Source organism: Heterodontus francisci, chromosome 13, assembly GCF_036365525.1.
Source record: "Heterodontus francisci isolate sHetFra1 chromosome 13, sHetFra1.hap1, whole genome shotgun sequence".
Classification (NCBI taxonomy): domain Eukaryota; kingdom Metazoa; phylum Chordata; class Chondrichthyes; order Heterodontiformes; family Heterodontidae; genus Heterodontus; species Heterodontus francisci.
The window spans coordinates 70,118,317-70,140,310 of NC_090383.1; the positions used below are offsets into that span (position 1 = coordinate 70,118,317).

Here is a 21,994-nt window from a genome sequence, read left to right on the forward strand (position 1 = left end):
TCCCAGATGTTCCCATGGTCTGGTTGGGAATTGGGTCGAGATGAGGGGTTCCCTCTGATCCTGTCTGTGCATTGCGCATACCTAACGATTAGAAATCATTCCTTCTATATCTCTCAATATTCACGGCCATCACACGGATGACTGAGCCCGTGCTCTACATTTCATTATACCCATGTGGCCCTGGTGTATTTTCTCCAAGCTGTCTACCCAGAGTGAGTCCGGAATCACTAGCCTCTCGTCATATACCAGCAAATCATTCACAATCATAAAGTGTCTTCTGTGTTTGAAGAAAAGTTTCATCCTCTTACCCCTGAGACTCTGCTGCGGCCATCTTTGTGTACATTATTGGTAGATATAGATGCATTCCTCATCTTGCATCTGAGCATGATAAATTTCTTCGAGTTTTTTTTAACTTGTCGGCCATTGTGATGCAGTGAACTGAGAATAGGACTCAATTTCATTAATAAAGTTAACTTCCTGTTGTGTAGGATGGTCAACAGTAGCTCTGGACAATGCATTTGCTGTTGTTTGTTGTTTGGCCTGCACGTATACCGTTTCGTAGGTGAACCTCATTAGCCTTAACCTGAATTTTTGGATGCTTGGAGGCATCCAGGTGAGTTCCTTTTCATCAAGTAAGAAAACTAGGGGTTTGTGGTCTGTCTCTATGACAACCTTTAATATAATTTGAGAACTTTTCACAAGCCCACATGACTGCAAGAGATCCTTTATGACGACGTACCTTGTCTCCGTCTCAGACAATGCTCGTGATGCATAATAAACTGGCCTTTGACTTCCATTTGGCTGTTCGTGAAAAAGAACTGCCCCTATCCCTGTAGATGAAGCACTGCTGCAATTGTGGTTGGCAGTAACGGGTTATAATATGCTATGATATCCAACGAAATCAGCATCTCCTTGATCCTGCTTGCTCCTAATGTGCATCCCAAAACCATGCTTGAGCTTTCCTTAATAGTTGTCATAAGGGTTCAGTATCTTGTGCTAGATTGGGTAAAAATATTGCCAACAGATTAACCATTCCAAGGAATCGTTGAAGATCTTGGACGGACGTAGGACGTGGGAATTCACGAATGCCTCTCATCTTTTGCAGGTCTGCGATTATGCTGTTGCTTTTGACAATGTGTCCTAAGAAATGAATAGATGTTTTAGAGAATTCACACTTTTCATTAAGTATCAGGCCTTGTTCCTGTAGATGATTCAAAATTGCTTTAACCCTCAGGTCATGTTCTTCAGTGGATTCACCGTGGACTAAGATGTCATCCATTTGGCATATTACTCCTTTAAGGCCTGTAGAATGTTTCATATAGTTCTTTGCAATATTTCTGATGCTGATGTTATAATGAATGGTAAATGATTAAAACAAAATCTTCTGAATGGAGTAATAAAGGTTGTCAATAACCTTGACTTCTTATCCAGTGGAACTTGCCAAAAGCCACTATTTGCATCAAGCTTTGTAGATATGGTACTTTTTGGATAACTTTGCCATGCTTTCATCCACTGAGGACATCAGATAAACTTTTCTTGCCGTGGCCTAATTAAGTTGAGTTAAGTCTACACAAATGCGAAGACTACGGTTAGGTTTAAGAACTGGAACCATTCCTGACCACCACTCTGTAGGTTCAGTGGCAGGAGAAATTACTCCCATCCTGGTCATCTCCTCTAGCTGATGTTGGACTTACTTTTTTAGTGCATGTGGTATCTTCCTAGGCATGAAAAGAGAGACAGGTTTAGCGTCTTTTCTCAATGTAATGTTCGATCTTCAGTCTTCCTGGACCAGTAAATAATTTTGGAAAACCTTTTTGGAAATGACTCCTGGATTCTTGTTGCTTGACTTCTTCCACTTTGCTTCACAGATGAAGGTCAATACAAGCTGTTCTACTTAAAAGACAGAATTCCTGATTCGGTAGAACATACAATGTTTCCAATATCTTCCCCTTGACTTTCAGTTCAGTCCCTCCTGGGCCTTTTAACTGAGTTTCTGTTGGTTGCAGGTCATGCATTGATAACCATGTTTCATTGGCTGATAAGACCATTGGACTTGCTCCAGTGTCTTGTTTAAAATTGGTTATATGTCTGGTGACATATATATCTGCAGACCAAAATGCCTGATTCGGGTCATTGATCTCACTGAGGACATTTTCTGATTTCTCTCCTGATGGAGATTGTTCAACTTCATTAACAACTCAATGCTTGAAGATTTTTCCTTTTGAGCTTGTGGGAGTAGAAATTTTTCTTTGACGCATCTTCCCAAAATGGCCTATTTTCATAAGGTGGAAGCATTCTGCTTTGTTTGCAGGACATGTTCGCGCCTGTGGGTCTTTTTGGTGCCACAACGCTGGCAGGGTTTCATGACATCTTGCACTCCCCACCCCCCACCCCACCCCGCCATCCAGTGTACCTTCTTTTCTGGTGCTTCTTTTACAGTCCTCTGATAAAGGTCAATGGAGGTTGCCCGAGTCTTAATTTAAGAGAATTTATTTCAGGGAATGATACTGATGGACAACACACAGTCATGCAAAGGCTGCAGGAGACTTCACGTTTAAGTTGCTGACCTCACGAACAGGGCGATCATCTCTTGAGTCTTCCTAACTGCCCTTACAATGGTATTGCTTTTATCCCACTGCTAAAATGGCCAATATATCATACCTCCACCATAACTGGCAGTCTAGATTTGCATTAATTTATACCTTCTCAGCTTTCCAGAGCGTGTCACATTAAAAAAAAACATCCTGACATGTACAAAAAAGGTAAAGATGTAGTCGTAAAACAGAAAGATACATCCATGAGAAGGTCAGAGCTTACTGCATGTAAGTCTACCTTATATGATAAGAGTCCGCACCAGTCTTGCAAACGGCCCTTGGTGATTGCCTGGGCTGACTTCAATTGCTATGCCTTGTGACGTTCTCCAGATACCAAAGTATTTCAGCAAATTTCTGGAGAGAATATATTTTAATCACAAGACAGAGTCCTGAAGATAAATTGGATTCTTTTACAAAACAAAAGTTCCTATATGCGTTCCTATCAGTGGCGCCTTGTGGTATTTTCCTGCTGGTTGCTCTTGTTACAGCCAATCAATGGGACCAACAGTTGAAGTCTAGGAACAGGATAACAAAGTGAAGCCACCGAAGTTCCAGGATGGAAGGAGAGAACCCTGGAGTGGTTTTCTTTGCCTATAATTTAGCCTCAAACATTTATCTTTGTAAGTCTTAGCTAATTTCTAAAAAAAAAATTAATATCCTCTTTGTGGTTGTACTGCCACCTTTAAATTGCTGGCCAGCTCCCCTGCTGCTGCAATGAATATCAGAAGTGACTAAATGTAAGGTTCACAGTACATCACAAATTTAATTGTGAGTGAAGTCAGCCCGGGCTTCATAACTTGTGGGATAATGAGAACTCTAGTTCCTTCTTTGCAGTTTGCTGCTTTAATTCATTTAGTCTGAAAAGTAAGGATAAATCATAAATTACTTTTCAACATCAAGGGTGCAAAATTGAGCAATGTAGCTGGCTTGCCGCAGGTTTCCATATATGCGATGCACTGCTGTCTGCTTCCTGCATGGCCCACATGACGTTAATGAATTGGAATGGCCAGATGACCTTGAATGGATGCTATCATGATGTCTGTCACGGGTTGATGCAATGCCAGGGTACCACATTTGTGTGCAGGCACTGCATTTGTTTATCACTATTGAAACAACAAGCATTATGAAGCAAGATTGTCCCTGTTTTGTGTCTATTTAAAGGGCCATTCAACAAGTTGCATGTGAGGTTTTTTTACTTTTTCTAAGGCAATCTTTGTGGAAGCACTGTTTTGAGTTGTTGGAGTAATTTGGAGATATTTTCTTCACACAGTAAGGGAGGAAAGACCTTGTCTTATATGGGTATGGGGGCAGTTGTTGCAGTACCACTTGGACATGGAGAGGAAGTGGTAGAGAGCAGAAAGTCTGCAAGGAGGGAAGAGGCAGAGAGCAGAAACTCTGTGAGGAGGGAAGAGAAGGAGGGCTGTCTATAGAAGGCCCTACCCACAAAGGGAGTTCTGTGAGCACCACTCGTACTTAGCCATGAGCCAGGAGTTGTGCCTGAAGAGGCTACTATTCACAAAAAAGATCATTACCTCCTTTACAATGACCTGGAGCCTCAAAGCAGGATGAGGATAACCCTCCCATTGGTTGTAAAGGTCATCGTCACCCTAACATTCTATGGCAGCGGATCTTTCCATGCAGTAGTTTGTGACAGCAGCAACATCTTGCAGTTCTCTGTTCACAGATGCATCAGGGAGCTCACAGGCACTGTATGTGAGGAGAGGAAACTTTGTCCTCTTCGCCCTGAGGAGGGATCAGCACGATGAAAGGGCACATGGATTCATCAGGATAGCGGGCTTCCTGATGGTGCAGGGTGCCATTGACTACAATCATGTGGCTCTGCGGGCCACAGCCCCCACACCCATATCAACAGGGAGTGATGCAGGAACCACAAGCGCTACCACTTCCTGACCATACCAAGAAATCCATCTTAGTAATTCTCCCTATCCTGGCAACATCCACTGGCTGCATTTGTCCTGCGCCAGTCCATAATATCTACCATTTTCAGGTCTCCAAGATGCACCGGAAGATGGCTACCTCCACCACGCATGCCTGATGACCCCCTTCCGCTGTCCCACCATGCAAGATCAGAGGGTCTTCAATGAGAGCAATGGAGTGACCTGCAGCATCGTGGAGCAAGCCTTCGGCCTATTCTCGCTGCCGAGATTGCTTGAGGAGATCTCTATAGTATATGCTCAAGAGGGTATTCGTATTTGTGGTGGTGTGCTGTCTGCCCAAGAACCTAACCATTCTGAGGGCCCAGCCACAACCTCCTGGTATCCAGTGGTCACCTTAGAGGGAGGAGGAGGAGGAGAAGGAGACAGGGAGGACACCACATCTGCTGCATGACCCAGCCAAAGGAACCAGATTATGAGGCTTCGCTTCAGTTAAAATGAACGTCCACACCCCAAGACTGACCCACCATTTCGCAACCATATATCCATATCAAACTCCCTATCACAAAGTCCCCCTTTCCAGCAAAGACCTCATTTGAATTCCCTGCAGCAGAACTCATCAGTGACCTCACCCTCTAGGAAGTTGACACACAAACCGTACTATTGTCCTGGCCTGGCAGCAAGGCAACTCACCATGTGCTGATCCCCATTCTCCAGTAGTCTCTAAAGTTCACACAGTGCTAGTATTTGAGCTGGTGACTGCAAGTGTGAGGTCAAGTCACTGTGCTTCCTCTTCACACTCATGGGGTTGCTCTTCCTCATGGCTCTTTAGAGGCTTAGCAGCCATCAGTTATTGGGTATCTGAAAGCAAAAAAGCATAAGGAGGGGGTTGGGGTGAGGGAACAGGGGTTGGGAGGAAAGCAGGAGGTCCATGGCCACACCATCTGCAGTATCCATTTCATGGCACCTTTCAAGATGAGAGTGAGGGGTGAGTGGAAAATGTGCATAAGGCAGCAACTTTCCATCATCCTCGATGGCTTCGGCAATGCCTGGTGTCACTGGCATTGTTGCATTGATCCTGGTGATTCATTGTACCAGCTCCTCAAGGGCAGTGAGAGGATGTGGTCCTCTGCTGGTCCTCTGCTGATTGGAACATGTGTGTAGGGTATGTGCCATATAAGAATATTAGGAGTGAGTCCTGAGTGCCAGGGTGTGCTGCTGAGCGAATGATGGGGGTGTAGTGCATTGAGTAGTGTGGGATGTGGTGTGTCGGGTCCGAGATGTGACATGTGGATGAATTCATTCATCTTGACCAGCCACGTGAAGTCATTAAATCTTTTTTCTGCACTGCTGCCATGTCCTCAGGGTGACAGTCTGTGCATTAATTGCTCTTGCACCTGATCCCATTCCCTTCTGAGGGTGTGCCTTGAAGGCTTTCTGCCCCCCGGCGGAAACATAATTTAGCTCCTCGCCTCCACTTGTTTCATCAGTGTCTCCAGGGCAGCGTCACTGAAGTGGGGAGCTTTGGTGCTCTGCAGCATCTTCATTGAGCCTGAGTGTTCCAAAGTGATTATCCAGCAGCCTGCAGTGCATTAGTGTAGCTTCCCTGTTATAGGAACTGTACCTTTAAAAAGGGAAGGCTGTCTGGAGCACATGGTTTGCTCACAACGCTTCTTGGCCCCTTCACAGAGAAGTGCTGTATGGAATTCTCTCAGGGCCATGCTATAATCATGAAAATGAGGTTGGCGCACCAGTTTTACGTGTTGCCCACCTTGTTCGGAAGCCATGCAGACAGGTTACAAATGATGATCGCCATGCCCAAAAACCGGGCAACACCAATCTCTAGCCCCAAATTTTTTACCATTTGTATCAGTAGATGTTCACACATCTTTTCTTGCTCATATTTGTAACTGATAACCTCTTCATTCTTATCAGTATAAGTCCAGTGCGTTTTAAGCAGAAGGATTATTGGGGATTAGATAAATGATCGTAGTTGCATGAAGATTTAAGATGCTTTTGTTAAATGCATGCTTGATAATACATTTTTAATTTATTAATTCAAAAAATGCTATCATCACATACACCTTAATCTGGATCTGTCTTTTCTTGGGTAGTGGGAATTGAATTTACCATTTCAAATTTATTTAATTTTATAGAATACCTGGTTGTATGCATAATAGAGCAGATTAAAACAAAGTAATTCTGTTCATTCCTTTGGCCAAGACTGACTTTTTTTTATTGCAGTAAAGTGATCCTTAACTTCACTGGTATGTTCAAAGGAAGTTGAGGAATTTGAAAGGACTGTAGTAGGGTTCTGTGTGCAATTGTAAACAAGATCACTTAAACTTCTTCTTAAATGGGTTGATTATAAAACGCAAGAAATTGCTTTAAAAATCTGTCAATTACAGACTTAAAATTTAAAACAACAATGAAGGTGATATTTAAACTCACTGTCATGGGTTCAAAGTAAGTATAGAGTCCCTGTTCATGACTAAGGTTTAGCAATATTAACATTTTAATACTGCTATTAATATTATTGATGGCATACTTGTTAGTCTGCTTTTTTCTTGTAAAATTATTTTGCCTTTCTTATATGTTACTAACATGCTTAATAACTAACATGTCATTCATGGAATGTGTCATTCTACTAACCGTTACCTTAATCAAATAATGTACTAACATGGTAGTGATCATCATATTTTTGAGTAACAATCGTTATTCTGTTCACAGTTTTAATTTCCTTTCTCCCCCCCTTCTCCGCAAAGCACTCAGGCATCGGACACGCTATGGTAAACAAACTACATTGTTCGGTAGATATCATTCTAATTGTTTCTTAGTTTGGGTTTGCCGTGTGTTTTCTTTCTTTACTGTAGACATCATTAACAAAAGAGGAACTGGGGTTGGTACTCTTCTGCTTACTTTGAAATCCTTCTTTCATCTGTTGTTCACCTTCTTTATCTGTTTCTATCAAATTCTATTTAAACTACTTCAGGGGCATCATAAAAGTTACAAGCGGTTGCATCAAGCTGTGGTTTTCGGGGGATCAAGCTAAATGGTGGCTGGCCCTGGGTTCACTGGCTCAGCCAGTTCCTGACCATACACAATGCATGGCATGAAGACGTGGACTGGGAATGTCTGAAATGCTACATCCATACATCTGTTCTTCGTTGCAAGCAATTTTAGTGTCTTATCTCCTTTTGAGTTTGCTCTTGCATGTGCACATCAGTTTGTAAGACCTGAGTGTGCTTCTTACTTCAGTTATTTTCCAGCAGTTTTTTTATGCACGTTTCTTTTTTTAACAAAAGAAAGAGGAAATATTAAAAAGGGCAGTTGCACGATCAAATCAAGCTAGAGCTCTGTTGGTAGTGCTTACAGTGATGGTAACACAGTAGTTGTTCCTATTAGCTTTTGCTTTGTATGATGGGATTTATATTTCAATCAGCTGCACGTTTTTAATATTTAAACGCATATATTGGATAATCTTACTAATATTTACATTTAACTCAACTAACCTACAAAACATTCTACTAACACCGTTTTTGTGTCTGCTAAAAAAATTTTGTTGCATTAGGGAAAATATTAACATCAATTTTCTATTTGGCTAACTTTTTTTCTAAAGTAGTCTAGATCTTTTTGGGGGGTTATTGGACCAACAGCTGAGAGCACTGAGACTAAACAGACATGAAAATGGGTTGCTGTCTGCAGGTCTTGCACAAGAACCTGAACTTGAGGCTTTTACCTTCATATGAATATTGCATCTTTTCCTTGTGTTTTGTTATGTAGGTGACAATCTCAGTTGATGGAATACTGACAACAACGGGCTACACGCAGGAGGATTACACCATGCTAGGCTCTGATGACTTTTTCTATGTCGGAGGCAGTCCTAGCACTGCTGATCTTCCAGGTTCACCAGTCAGCAATAATTTTATGGGTTGCCTGAAGGAGGTAGGTTCATTTTTGAATAGCATAATATAGGTGGGGGGAAATATACATTTAACCATAGATTTGAAAGGTTTATATTCTTCCCTCTATGCGCATCCTCCTCCAGCTGGGAGGGAGAGATGAGGGAAGGGGAAGCATCGGAATACTTGAGGTTATGGACCATCATCACTGTCAAGAAGCACATTTCAAATAGGGTGAGTTAAATAATATAAATTTTCCCCACCCTGCTCCATATAGCAGTCTGACAGAGAACAAACAAAACACACTTCATTAAGGTAGGTAGAATCAAGTGACGGGCAACTTCTGGATTCCAATTCATGGCATCTAGTTTGAAGGCAAGTTTTCTTCTATTTGTGTTACTAATTGTTGCTTGATTTTTTTCCTTCTTAATTATCTTTGTAATAATTATTCACATGGAAAAATATGTGATAACCTGATTAGAAATGAGATGAGAAGATAATGTCAAAGTTTAAGCGTTGGATCAAGATTGAAAGTCAATTGCAGATTAAAATGCAGTTATTGGTCACAGATACTATTTGCATAGATTCTTGGCCTAGTCTGTACAGAAATTTCTTTAAAAACAGTAGAATGGTGAATTCTATGACAATTCCAGTACTGTAATCACCAATGTTATGGATATGGAAGTGGAGTTTCAATGAATAAACATGCAACTTTTCTTTACTAAATTATGTTTTTAACAAAGTCGTAGCACTGATAAATGTACCTTTAAAAGGTAGTCAAAATGTTACAGTTGAATAGTATAATTGCATCATGAAACCTAGAAACGGTTGGATGGTAGTCTAGCAAAACAAGAAGAATAGCACTACTTATCAATCGCTGCTCCAAAGTAATGCCCAGCAACTTTGTTGTATAAACAGTATTCTGCAAGTGGAGACCCTGAGGTTGTCTTCACTGCACAAAAGTGCAAGTCACCATCTTTTGATTCCTTTACACAAGTTATTCAAGTTACTCAATGTGTGGCCCATTAATATAATAGTATGCAAATATAAACTTTAGCAAAAGATAACTTTATGAGGTTGTATACTTTTGGCTATATTCATGCCACGGAACTATAGCCCAGATTTTGCACTCAGCAGTGAAGCAATAGCACTCCCCGCTGATCTGGGTGAAAGCTGCTCACAAAGATCGAGCGATGTTATGTGATTTTCGCCTTTCCTGACAGCAGTTCAAATCTGGCACCAAGTCCAAGAAATGTCTTGGCTGCAGCAGCTGTGATTTCAGCAAGAGGTAAGCGCCAATCACATTGAAGTATTCACAAACAGCAAACCAGGAAATTGAAAGCACTTAATATTCTTCACTTTGAATTTAAATTTTCAAATAGTGAAATAAATGATTGTGACTGGATTAGAATAGAAGCTAAAATAAAGATAAACTTTCTCTTTTCAAAAAATAAATTTATTATTTTAAAAATATGTAGAATTTTTGTATCCAAACAAAGAAATTTGAAAGCCCACAAATATAAAATTAACTTCTTGGTCTACTGAAGGTATTTAGCAGTAATTATGAACTTAATATGCCATTAAAAACTCAGTTACACCGTGTTCAACAAGTGTAACTTTTCTAATGGTTTATACAGTGACACTAACAACATGAGAGTTGAGGTTCTCGCCAATCAATTGATTTCTCATAGATTGCAGTTTAGGGTTGCCTCAACATGGCACCCTCTGGAGATGTGTAGAATCAACTTTTGGATTTCTGCGTTATTTGACACATGTATGGACTGCAGAAGTTGCTGATGGTTTCAGTAGAGTAATGATGGGGAACACTGACAGTTTTGTTGCTGCAAAATCCAGGTCTAGAATTTTCCAAACCAGCTTTGATTGGAGCATTTTAAGGAAGCTGATTATTATTTGACAATTTTCAACCTTGTTTTTTGAATATATGTGTACCAATTTGTAGTAGTATTTAATTGAAAGTAATACACAATCGGATAATTGCAGGATTGTACCATTGAAATATTTGCAACTGTGTTTTTCTTTTAATTTGATCCACATCGACTCCACCTCCAATACGTTTGATGCAGAGCTTTAAAATAACACACAGTACAAAGGATCTTTTATAACAAAAAATGTTCCAGAATGGAGGTTTTCACCCAAGTCGTTTTTTACAAATCAGGTTAAGTGTCAACTTTGTTTTCAAATGCCCATTTTACAGGTCAACTATTGCAGTGAATTAAACAGTATATAGTGTGTGTATGCCAAATAGTATTACTAGGCAATGTTTAATCCAATTCAAACTCTGCCTATTCAAACAAAATTTGAACTCCAATCAAGCTAGCCCAGTCTTCATAAAAAGCATAGAGTTGTGCATTAGAATTAGTGAATGTGAAACTACATTGTTCATGATACAGGAGTCTGTCCCTTCATTTCTGGGACCTGAGTTCAAATTCAGGATAGAATGGTGGAATTAGACATGTAAACAGAAAATGCTGGAAAACACTCAACAGGTCAAACAACATTTGTGGAGAGAGAAATGGAGTTAACGGGCTGCATCTTGTTCTCCCCAAGGCTTGGGGTTCCGTGGTGGGGGGTTGGGGGGGTTCTGAAGATGGGTCGGGATGAGGCCCACCACAGACCTCGATGCCATGAGGGCCCAGCCTGATCTTGCCGGCGGTGGCGAGGCTCCGAGACAGCCCTCCCACCGCTGGGTGACGGGACCACAATTTAAATATTCAAATTAATAATATTCATAAATTTAAATATACTTACCTGAGATCTTGAGGGCCCGCCGCGATCTTTGGCACAACAGCCGGTGCTTCCGTGTTGAAGAACCCCATTCGGGGAAACGAGGCACCACACTGGTGGGAAGGGAGGAGGAGGTGGGTTTGTCTGTGTGGGGGGTGGGGGGATGGACGGGGTCAAATACACGTAATCAGTTCAGGGGATGGTGGGAAAGATTGAACTGTAAACTTAGTGCAGTTTAGGGGGTGGTGGTAAAGGTCAGATGTTAAAAGTAAGTATTTTGGGGGGGAAGGGCAAATAGTTAATGTAACTGTCATTGAAAGGTGGGAAAGGGGCATTAGAAATTTATTTATTTAATTTTGGAAGTTCTGTCTTTAAAAATTTACATTGGGCAGCAGGACTGGCTTCCCTTTTAAAAATGGTGCCATCTCTGCGCACAGGAAGCTGACACATTTCCAGGGACGGACAGCCCACCCCCTCCACGAGATTGCGGGGTGGCCGGCCGCCCACCCTGAATATTTAAATGAGCCATCATGCTTAAGATCATGGCGACTCTTTGGCGTTTTTTTGAGTTTGCCGCCGAGATCGGTGGCAGGCTCTTAAAATCAAACGCAACATTTCAGCTCAACAACCTTCCATCAGAACTAGAATAAGTTAGACATTTAACAGTTTATAAGCAAGTGCAGGACTGGGAAAAAAGTGAAGGGGTAGTGCGTGGTGGGTGGGGTGGGAGGTGGGGGTTGAGTGACGTGGAGGAGAGAACAAAAGGGAGGGTCTGTAATAGGGTTGAAGGCGTGATGGTGTAAGGCAAATGAAGATGATAATGGGACAATAAATAAACAAAAAATTGACCCAGAGGAAGTGTAAATGGTTACTGCAGAACTATAACCACCTGGAAGGAGTGTTTGGGGCCCTGGACAGTGGCAAGTGAGGAGGTGAAAGGGCAAGTGTCTCATCTCTTGCACTTGCATGGGTAGGTGCCAGGAAACCTGTTGCGTAAAAGCATTTCTCATCATCTCTTTTGTTCTTTTGCCAATTACCTTAAAACTGTGTCCCCTGGTTACTGATCCTTCTACCAATGGAAACTTGTATTATGTACTCTTACCAAAATTCCTCATCAAGGTTCCTTGGACAGCACCTCCCAAACCCGTAACCTCTAGCACCCAGAAGGGCAAGGGCATCATGGGAATACCATCACCTCCAAGTTCCCCCTTTGAGTCACACACCATCCTGACTTGGAAATATATTGACGTTCCTTCATCATTGCTGGGTCAAAATCCTGGAAATCCCTGATTAACACCACTATGGGAGTATCTTCACCATGAGCTGCAGCAACTCAAGAAGGTGACTCACCAGCACCTTCCCAAGAGCAACTAGGAATGGGAAATAAATGGTGGCTTTGCCAGCAATTCCCAGATCCCTTTAACTAATACATATAAAGGGAAGGGGGTGTTGGGGTGATTGAAGAGTGGACCAGTGAGTCGTGGAAGAAACGGCCCCTCTGGAATACTGAAAAGGGAGAGGGGGAAGATGCGTTTGGTGGAGGCATTACTCTGGAAGTGGCAGATATGGTGAAGGATAATTCGTTGAATGTGGAGGCTGGTGGGATGAAAAGTGAGGACAAAGGGAACTCTATCTTAGTTCTGGGAAGGAGGGGAAAGGATGAGAGCAGAATTTCAGGCTATAGGACAGACATGGTTAAAGGCCCAGTCAACCGTGGTAGAGGAGAATCTTCAGTTCAGCAAAAAGGAAGACATATTGGAATTACTTGGGTGGAAGGTGGCATCTTCACAACAAATGCGACTGAGAAACTGGGAGAATGGACTAGAGTCTTACAGGAAGCAGGGTGGGAGGAAATGTAACCAAGGTAACTATGGAAGTCAATGGTTTAAAAAGATACTGGTGGATAGCTTATCCCTGGAAATGGTGATAGAGAAGTTGCAGAAGGTAAGGGAAGTCGGCAATAGATCATGTGATGGCAAGGGAGGGGGTGGAAATTGGAAACAAAGTTGATGAAATTTTCCAGTTCAGGGCAAGAACAGGAAATGACATTGATATAGTCATCAATTTGAAAGAGGTGAAGGAGGGACCTAAGTAGGACTAGAACAAAAAATATTCCATGTATCTATGAAAAGGCAAGCATATCTAGGGTCATACAGGTTCTCACAGTGACATCTTTTATTTGGAGGAAGTGAGTGGAGTGAAAGGGAAAGTTGCTCAATGTAAGAACAAGCTCACCAGATGGAGGAGGATGGTGGTGGATGGCCACTGGTTGTGACTGCGTTCATGGAAGAGCGGAGGCCCCACAGGTCATTCTGGTGATGATGGAGATGTAGACGGATTGGACAGCCATGGTGAAAAGCTGATTAATACCAGGAAACTGAAAGCTACTAAATTGGCGGAGGGCATTGGAAGAGCCACAAATGTAGGTGGGACAAGACTGGGCAAGGAGGGAAAAAGTAGAGTTGAATTTGAAAGAAGTAAGTTCCTTGGGGCCAGAACAGCAAGAAATGAGGTTCTACCAGGGCAGTCCTGTTTGTGGATCTTGGACAGGAGGTCGAAGTGGGCTTTGCTGGGAGGCCATGAGGTTGGAAGATCTCAGTCTTCTTTGGCTGCTAAATCAAGGGTACAAAGTGAAATCAGGCTTTGCAATCTCAATCCAGTTCTCATTAGAAATAAGCCCACCCAACAAAATTGCTCACGTTTTAGCGCAAAATTAGAAATCTTACTTGGATTGTCTGTAAGGATGATTGGGTTGTGTAATAAAACGCAATACTAGTGCAGTGAAGCAAAAACAAGAAATGCTGGATTCACTCAGCAGGTCTGGCAGCATCTGTGAAAAGAGAAGCAGAGTTAACGTTTCGGGTCAGTGACCCTTCTTCGGAACTGACAAATATTAGAAAAGTCACAGATTATAAACAAGTGAGGTGGGGGTGGGGCAAGAGATAACAAAGGAGGTCTAGATTGCACTGCATTAAATAAAAATCTGGTATACATCGCTGATTGAACAATAAATAAGAGTAAAAGGATATTCAACTAAAAGCATATAAAACATGAGTAGAGAGACTTCGAAGTAAAATGATGGGACAGATGAGATCCATTCCCTGCAATTCCTCATGCGACCTGGATAATCACATGTGCAGGAAATGGCTGCAGTTACTTGAGCTTGAGGTGCGGCTGGAGTCCAGCTGGGCTTATGGGATGCTGCAAATTTCCTGGAGGTAGTTAGCCCACAACTACAGAGCATTCAGGAGGACAATAAGTGGTGACCATATGGCAGGGTAGGAAGAGGAAGTGAGTGCAGGAATCCTGCAGGAATTTGGTACTCTCAAAATGGCTTTCAGTACTGATTCCCAGCTGTGGCTCAGGTAGTTGGAATCAAACAATTGGTTCACAAAATAGTAATTGAATGATAGGAGGCTTTCAAAGAGGAGATGATTTGGGTACAGAACAGACACATTCCCAGCAGGGAGAAAGGAAAAGCTTCCAAATCTAGAGATCCCTGTAAGACAAAAGATGTAGTGATAAATAAGAGACAGGAAAAGGCAGCTTATGACAAATGTAAGATTCATAATACAAAATTGGATAAGGAAAGAGAATAATAGTGAATGACTGATTTTTTTTTTAGACTGGAGGGAAGTGTATAGTGGTGTCCTCCAGGAGTCAGTATTAGGACCACTGCTGTTTTTGATGTATATGCCTGAACCTTGGGTGCACAGGCCATAATTTTAAAACTTGCAGATGACTGGAAAATGCAGCAAACAATGAGGAAGGTAGTTACAGATTTTAGGAGGACAAAGATAGACTGGTGGAATGGGCAGGACACATGGCAGATAAAACTTAATGCAGAGAAATGTGAAGTGATGCATTTTGATGGGAAGCATGAGGAGAGGCAATATGAACTAAGTGATACAATTATAGAGGGGGTGCACGAACATAGAGACCTGGGAGGTATATGCACAGATTTTTGCAGGTGGCAGGCCAAGTTCAGAAGGCTGTTAAAAAGCAAATGGGATCCTTGGTTTTATTAATAGGTAATAGGTGGGGTAGGTAGGGCCAGACAACCTGTGTGGGGCACCCAAAGCTCCACTTCAAGGATGCTTGCAAGCATAACATGAAGGCCCTAAGTGTCGACAATCGCACCTGGGAGTCACTAACTGGTGAAAGAGGGAAATGGTGACACATCCTGTGGACTGATGTGCACTGCCTTGATCACCAGTTGCTACAGTAGCTTGGCACCAGGCGCCAATGTTACAAACAACAACTCACAACGTCACTTGGCAGCTTCTCGTGCAGCACTTGTGGCAGAACCTGCGTTTCAAGGATTGGCCTTCACGGTCATCAGCAAAGGTGCACCAAGGGAAGACACCCCACCTAAATGGAATGTTTGCTGCGTGTCCATCATCTTTCGTAAATGGAAGAATGTCATCGGTAATAGAGGAATAGAATAGAAAACAAGGAAGTTATACTAAACCTTTCTCGAACGCTGGTTAGGCCACAGCTAGAACATTGTGTTCAATCTGGGCATCACATTTTAGGAAGGATGTCAAGACCTTAGAGAGGGTGCAAAGAGAATTACTAGTAATAACATTAATAGTATCAGGGATGAGGTGCTTCCGTTATGTGGAGAGACTAGAGAAATTGGCATTGTTCTCCTTAGAGCAGAGAAGGTTGAGAGGAAATTTGATAGAGGTGTAATTAGAGGATGCAGGTGTAAGGTAATTAACAAAAGAACCAGAGGTTGTTGTGATCTGGAGTGCACTGCCTAAAAGGTTGGTGGAAGCAGAGCCAGTTGTAACTTTCAAAAAGGAATTGGATAAATATTTGAAGAGAAAACATTTGCAAGGCTATGGAGAAAATGCAGGGAAGTGTAACTATTTGCATAGCTCTACCAAAGAGTCAACACAGGCACAATGAGCCAAATAATCTTGTTCTCTGCTGTATCTTTCAATGATAAATTACATCCCCAACTTTTCAGGTGATTAAATATTTCATTAAAGTAGAACTTATGAACAAGTTCCAAGATCAAGTCTATCTCCTTATTAATTTATAAATCTGCGCCATGAGACTTATATCCCAGGTTTTATGATAATTGATGATATGAAGATCCCGTTTTATCATCTTCAGAAACAGCATGACTTTAAATATAATGCTACAGTTACATTTCTGCATCATTTTGACATCCAATCTCCACCCTTTGTTTACTATATCAGACAAAATAATTGCCACCAGAAGGATTCAAACAAAATGGGGGGAACTTCAGCTTCAGTTAGCAGGTAGGTTTGGGTGCAGGTGGGGTTTAAATGGACAAAAAAAATGGAAGAGTGCTGAATTCAATACACCGACTTCCATGTTTTACCCAGGCAGCCAACCCACTCCTAGGAATTTTAAATATGTTAATAAGGCTGGGGGTCTCAGATTTAGCCTGCTTTGAAGATTTAGCCATGGCCGACTGGGTCTCCTCAGCCTCGGTACGTCTGGCAGTTCCCACGAAGCGAGGACAGCCTTGAGCAGCATTCCTTGTGGGCCAGAAGGAGCAGAACTGGCCCTCCCATCTTCCCAAACTCCCCCACCATCAAACGCTCCCCTTCTCCCCAATCTCCACATGAACCGGCCTTCCCAGGATCAGATGCCCCTCCCGCCCGGGTCAGGGATTGAATCGCGCATCCCACCCTGCACCCCGTCATACTACCTCCCTCCATCACCCCCGGAATTGGAGATCAGACCTACCTGGTCCCTGTGACCTCCTCTGGTGTGTTTCCCTCCCACCTGTCAATCAAGTTGAGTTACAGGCAGGGAACCTGTCAATAACAAAAGATGTATGCTGTGGAGTTAAATCTCTGCAGCATGCGGGGCAATCCAGACTTAAAAGTTTCCTATGCATTACCAGACTTCGCAGCACCCAGTATGTCAGAATGTTACAAATCCGCCCAATGTAACAACAGAAAGGAGGTCAAAGCCATCTGTTTTGCTAATATATGTTTAAAAAGGGACTGATTGTTAACCAAAAAAATTGTTTAAATAAAATTTCAATATTTGACACAAAAACACTATATGAGTGACTGTATGAAATTTTTACAAAGAACTGACAATCTAATAATATTTATTCTTGTCAGGTGATTACCTGGACAGTTGACACATGACTGCTATAAAATGCAATGTGAATTAACTGGGATTCATTGAGCATAAGATTATATGGAGCTATAAAAGGCACTGAGTGTAGATTTAATCAGAATATTTGATCACTTTACCTGTTTTTTTCTTTATCAATGGACTCCTTCTTGATTCCCCTGTTGTAGTTCAATCGTGTCATTATTAATCTCAGGTGGGACAAGGGCCAGGCAGCCAACCCACTCCTCGGAAACAGGTTGCAGTTTTAAATATGTTAATCAGACTGGAAGTCTCAGATTTAACCTGCTTTGCAGGTTTAACCATGGCCTGCTGGGTCTCCTGGGCCTCAGGAAATCCAGAATATCCAGATATTAATCTATTAGCTTTGGCAGTGAGTTTCTATAGGTTATTCAAGCTCACATGCATTTCCAGCAGAAGTCAATGAATGGCAATCAGTAGCAGGAACAGCTGACGATTTTCTCCTCCTGAACCCAAAGTATTTAGCAAACTGTCACACTCCTACCACTGCCCCAGTCTAGCTCATTGATCTCAGCAGAGAGCAGAGGTCAAACCTGGCACTTTAATCTGTTGTTGACTGTGACATCAGTAATTCTGAGCATCACCTTGGGGTCAGGCAGTTTGCTCATTGAACTGGGCATGGAGTGAGCTCAAGAATGTAACCTGAATTTGGGTTTCTGAAGAATATGAACTGCTCAACCTTTACATACAGTTTATGATGTTACTTTGAGCTATAATTAGAAAATGTCCTTGTGACTCTCATAGTTGACTGGTACTTTCTGAATTTTAGGAATTTTGTACTAGCAAGACCAATCTATTTATAAAATAGAATGTTAAAAAAGTAAGTGTGTCTGTGGAAAACCAATACAGTAAGATGCGTTCTGTAATTGCAGTTTGATCCAATGCCTGTTTTCGGCATGAGTCCCGTTTGTTAGAGTTAGTCTGTAAATGGTTTTGGGACAAAGGAAAGAACTACAGTTCTCAAGCAAACAGATTATAAGTCCTGAAACCAATCAAAGGGCCAGCAGCTCAGCAAGGAGCAGTGGTAATTGGTGGGGCTGCACCTGGTGGAGGAGGGCACAGTGATGGACTGCGCACTCACAACCAGGTAGGTGGGGCTGGGGGACACTGGGGCAAGTCAGGCAGGCCCCATCAACGAGGGATGGGGGGGCGGGTAGGTGCACGGGGAATGCCCATTACTGCTGGGGGCCACTCCTTGGGCCAAAGAATGTCCAAAAAGGACCCTGCCCCAACCCCAGAGCCCACTGGGAGGCCACCAGGGTTTACCTGGCAGTCTCCCCACACAGCAGCAGGCCATCCATTACTGGCAAAATGCCAGTGGAGGAGGGGAGGCGGGCAGGAGGACCATCTTTCACCTTCCCCCTCTGGTGGCAAGATGACATGGTGGCAGGAAGATGACGGGCATGCCACCCCCTCCCCCTGCCTTCCCATGCTATTTTATGGGCTTCCCCCCCTCCCTCCCAGCCCTTTCCCAGAGGGCTGGTAAAATCCAGCCCTCTGTTTCAGGACAGCAATCAAGATACTTTAACAACAGAACTTAAGTAAAGCAAGAAAACCCTTTGCTTTTCATGTGACATGTGTTTCTGTGAGAACTGCACCTAGAGGGTTTTTGATTTCTAATGGTCAATCCATGATCAATCTAATCAATAATATAGGAATTGTGCAGTATTGAGTGGGGTTCTGCAGGGATTGGTTTTAGAATTACTACGATTTAGAATTTGTATCAGTGACTTGAATTCAGAAATTCTATGCAAATTGGTCACATTTGCTGCTGATTATAAACTGGGAAAGGCAGTAAATTTGGAGGAGGCAGCAAAAAAAACAACAACTTGGACCGAATAGGTATGTGGGAAAAAATGGCAAATAAAATGTAATGCTGACACATGAATATTGGAAAGAAAAATGGGTGACATATACCCCATGAATAGCATTAAAATAGTTAAGGGGGATGTTGGAGAGCTAGAGTTGTAGTGGATGTGATGCCTAAAGTACTCACCAATGAGAGCAGCAGTCAACAGTTCCACAAAGATGCTTGAACCATGTAGCCAAAATGGTAGAATACAGGTCAAAGGAAGTCCTAATCAAACCATATAATACTGAGGTCATATCACAGCTTAATACTGTTCTGGTCATTGGGACACAAAGGAATCGTAGAATCATAGGATCATAGGAAATAGGAGCAGGAGTAAACTATTCGGTCCTTCGAGCCTGCTCCTCCATTTAAACAGATCATGGCTAATCATCTACTTTTTTGCCCATTATCCCCATATCCCTTGATGTCATTAGTATCCAGAAATCTATCAATTTCTCCTGAACATGCTCAATGATTGAGCTTCCACAGCCCTCTGGGATAGAGAATTCCACAGATTCACCACCCTCTGAATAAAGAAGTCCCTCCTCATCTCAGTTTTAAAAGGGCCTGCCCCTTATTCTGAGACTGTGTCCCCTGGCTCTAGTCTCACCAGCCAGAGGAAACATCCTATCCACATCTACCCTGTCACGCCCTGTAAGAATTTTGTAAGTTTCAATGAGATCACCTTTAATTCTTCGAAGCTCTAGAGAATGCAGGTCCAGTTTCTACAATCTCTCCTCATAAGACAATCCTACCATCCCAGGGATTAGTCTGGTGAACCTCCATTGCACTCCCTCTTTGGCAAGTATATCCTTCCTTAGATAAGGAGACCAAAACTGTACACAAAATTCCAGGTGTGGTCTCACCAAGGCTTTATAGAGTTGCATCAAGACATCTTTACTCCTGTACTTAAATCCCCTTGCAATGAAGGCCAGCATACCATTTGCCTTCCTAATTGGTGCTGCACCTGTATACTAGCTTTTAGTGACTCTTGAACAAGGACACCCAGATCTCTTTGGACATCAATACTTCCCAACTTCTCATTTAAGAAATACTCTACCTTTCTGTTTTTTTCTACCAATGTGGATCACTTCACACTTATTCATATTATATTCTGTCTGCCATGTTCTTGCCCATTTACTAAGTCTGTCCAAATCCCCTTGAAGCCTCCTTGCATCCTCCACACAACTTACATTCCCACCTAGTTTTGTTTTATCAGCAAATTTGGAAATATTACAACTGGTCCTCACATCTAAATCATTTATATAGATTGTGAACAGCTGCGGCCCAAGCACTGATCCTTGTGGTACACCAGTATTAACAGTCTGCCATTCTGAGAATGACCCATTTATTCCTATTCTCTGCTTTTTGTCTGTTAACCAATTCTCAATCAATAGCAGTATATTACCCCCAATCCCATGTGCTATAATTTTGTTTACTAACCTCCTGTGTGGGACCTTATTAAAAGCCTTTTGAAAATTCAAATACACCACATCCACTGGTTCTCCATTATCTATGCTACAAGTACCATCCTCAAAAAACTCCAACAGGTTTGGCAAACATGATTTCCCTCTCACAAATATCCATGTTGATTCTGCCCAATCATATCATTATTTTCCTTTACAATGGATTCTCGCATTTTCCCTACTACTGACGTCAAATGAACAGGTCTGTAGTTCTCCTCTTCCTCTCTCGCTCCCTTCTTTAATAGTCAAGCACACGAGAGAGTGAGGAGAAGAGCCACAGATCTGATCCCTAGTGTCATAAGAATGAGGTGTGAGAAAAGGTTAGGAGAAAGTTGAATTTTTCAGTCCTGAAACAAAGGGATTGAGAGGAGACCTTATGTTCGTAAACAGTATGGAACAGATAATTCTGGGAAAATATTTTGAATTAAATTGCAAGCATAGCTTCAAACTCATGAAAGGAAAATTTGGAACTGATGCCAGGATATTTTTCATCACTTACAGAATGATCAGTATGGACCCTCAGATAGACAATGTGCAGACAGTGATCTTGGAATAATTTCAGCCAAAATTTGAAGGTGCAATGAAGGCTCCTCAGAGTCTTTCTAAATGGATGAACTAAGATGGTCAAAATGACTTTCCTCTTCCATAACTATCTTGTGATCTTGCGCCGATTGGGCTAATATTGCTGTCAGTCACATTGGTTGCACACCAATCACTCAGATTGGTTCTCATTCATCATTAGATTCTGACCACCATTTCAAGAAAATTGGAATGTACCTTGCATTTATCTTCATTTTATTTACCCCTGAAGTTATCTGAAAATTTATATGAACTTTCTTCATCTTGTTATTTAACTTGGATCTAAATGTGTGGAGGTGAGCTATTTAAATACTAAATACTAATACTTAAATACTAAGGAATACTAAAGGACATAGTTAAAAAATGTGTTGGGGCATTAAAATTAATGGAGCCATTTATTAATTTCTTTAGCAATATATGATTTATCTAGCACAGTTTATTTTTATTACCTCATAATGAAATTCATTGCTTAGGTGATTTAATGGGGTGATGTAATTAGTGCTACAAATGAAAAGGAATGAGTCAAGCTCAGTTATTTGCACAAAAGCAGTTGGCACAGATTGATTGTTGGATTTGAGATATAGATAAGCCGAAAGAAAACTCAAATTCTCTTCCCTTTCATAAGTTCATATTTTTATGGTAGCACAGGATCTTAAAGGTAAAGGCCAGCTCGGGTGTGCAAATGAAACCCGACCCAAGCCCGACAGAACCACATCCGACCCGAGCCTAACACAGCCCAAGTCCTTTCATTTTTCCCGCACCCGACCCGACTACTGGAATATAATCAACTTTATTGAAGAGGTTGTGCTCTATT

The 21,994-nt window shown here is 42.0% G+C and overlaps 1 protein-coding gene across 13 annotated transcripts in view; it reads left to right on the top strand.

Moving 5' to 3' along the window:
• nrxn1a (neurexin 1a) overlaps positions 1-21,994 on the top strand; it is a 2,153,831-nt gene that overhangs the window by 827,003 nt on the left and 1,304,834 nt on the right. For all 13 annotated transcript variants that reach the window (XM_068044956.1, XM_068044955.1, XM_068044958.1 and 10 more), the window contains one exon: positions 8,273-8,434. In XM_068044956.1, the coding sequence (XP_067901057.1) occupies positions 8,273-8,434 (162 nt within the window). The remainder of the gene's footprint in view (positions 1-8,272; positions 8,435-21,994) is intronic.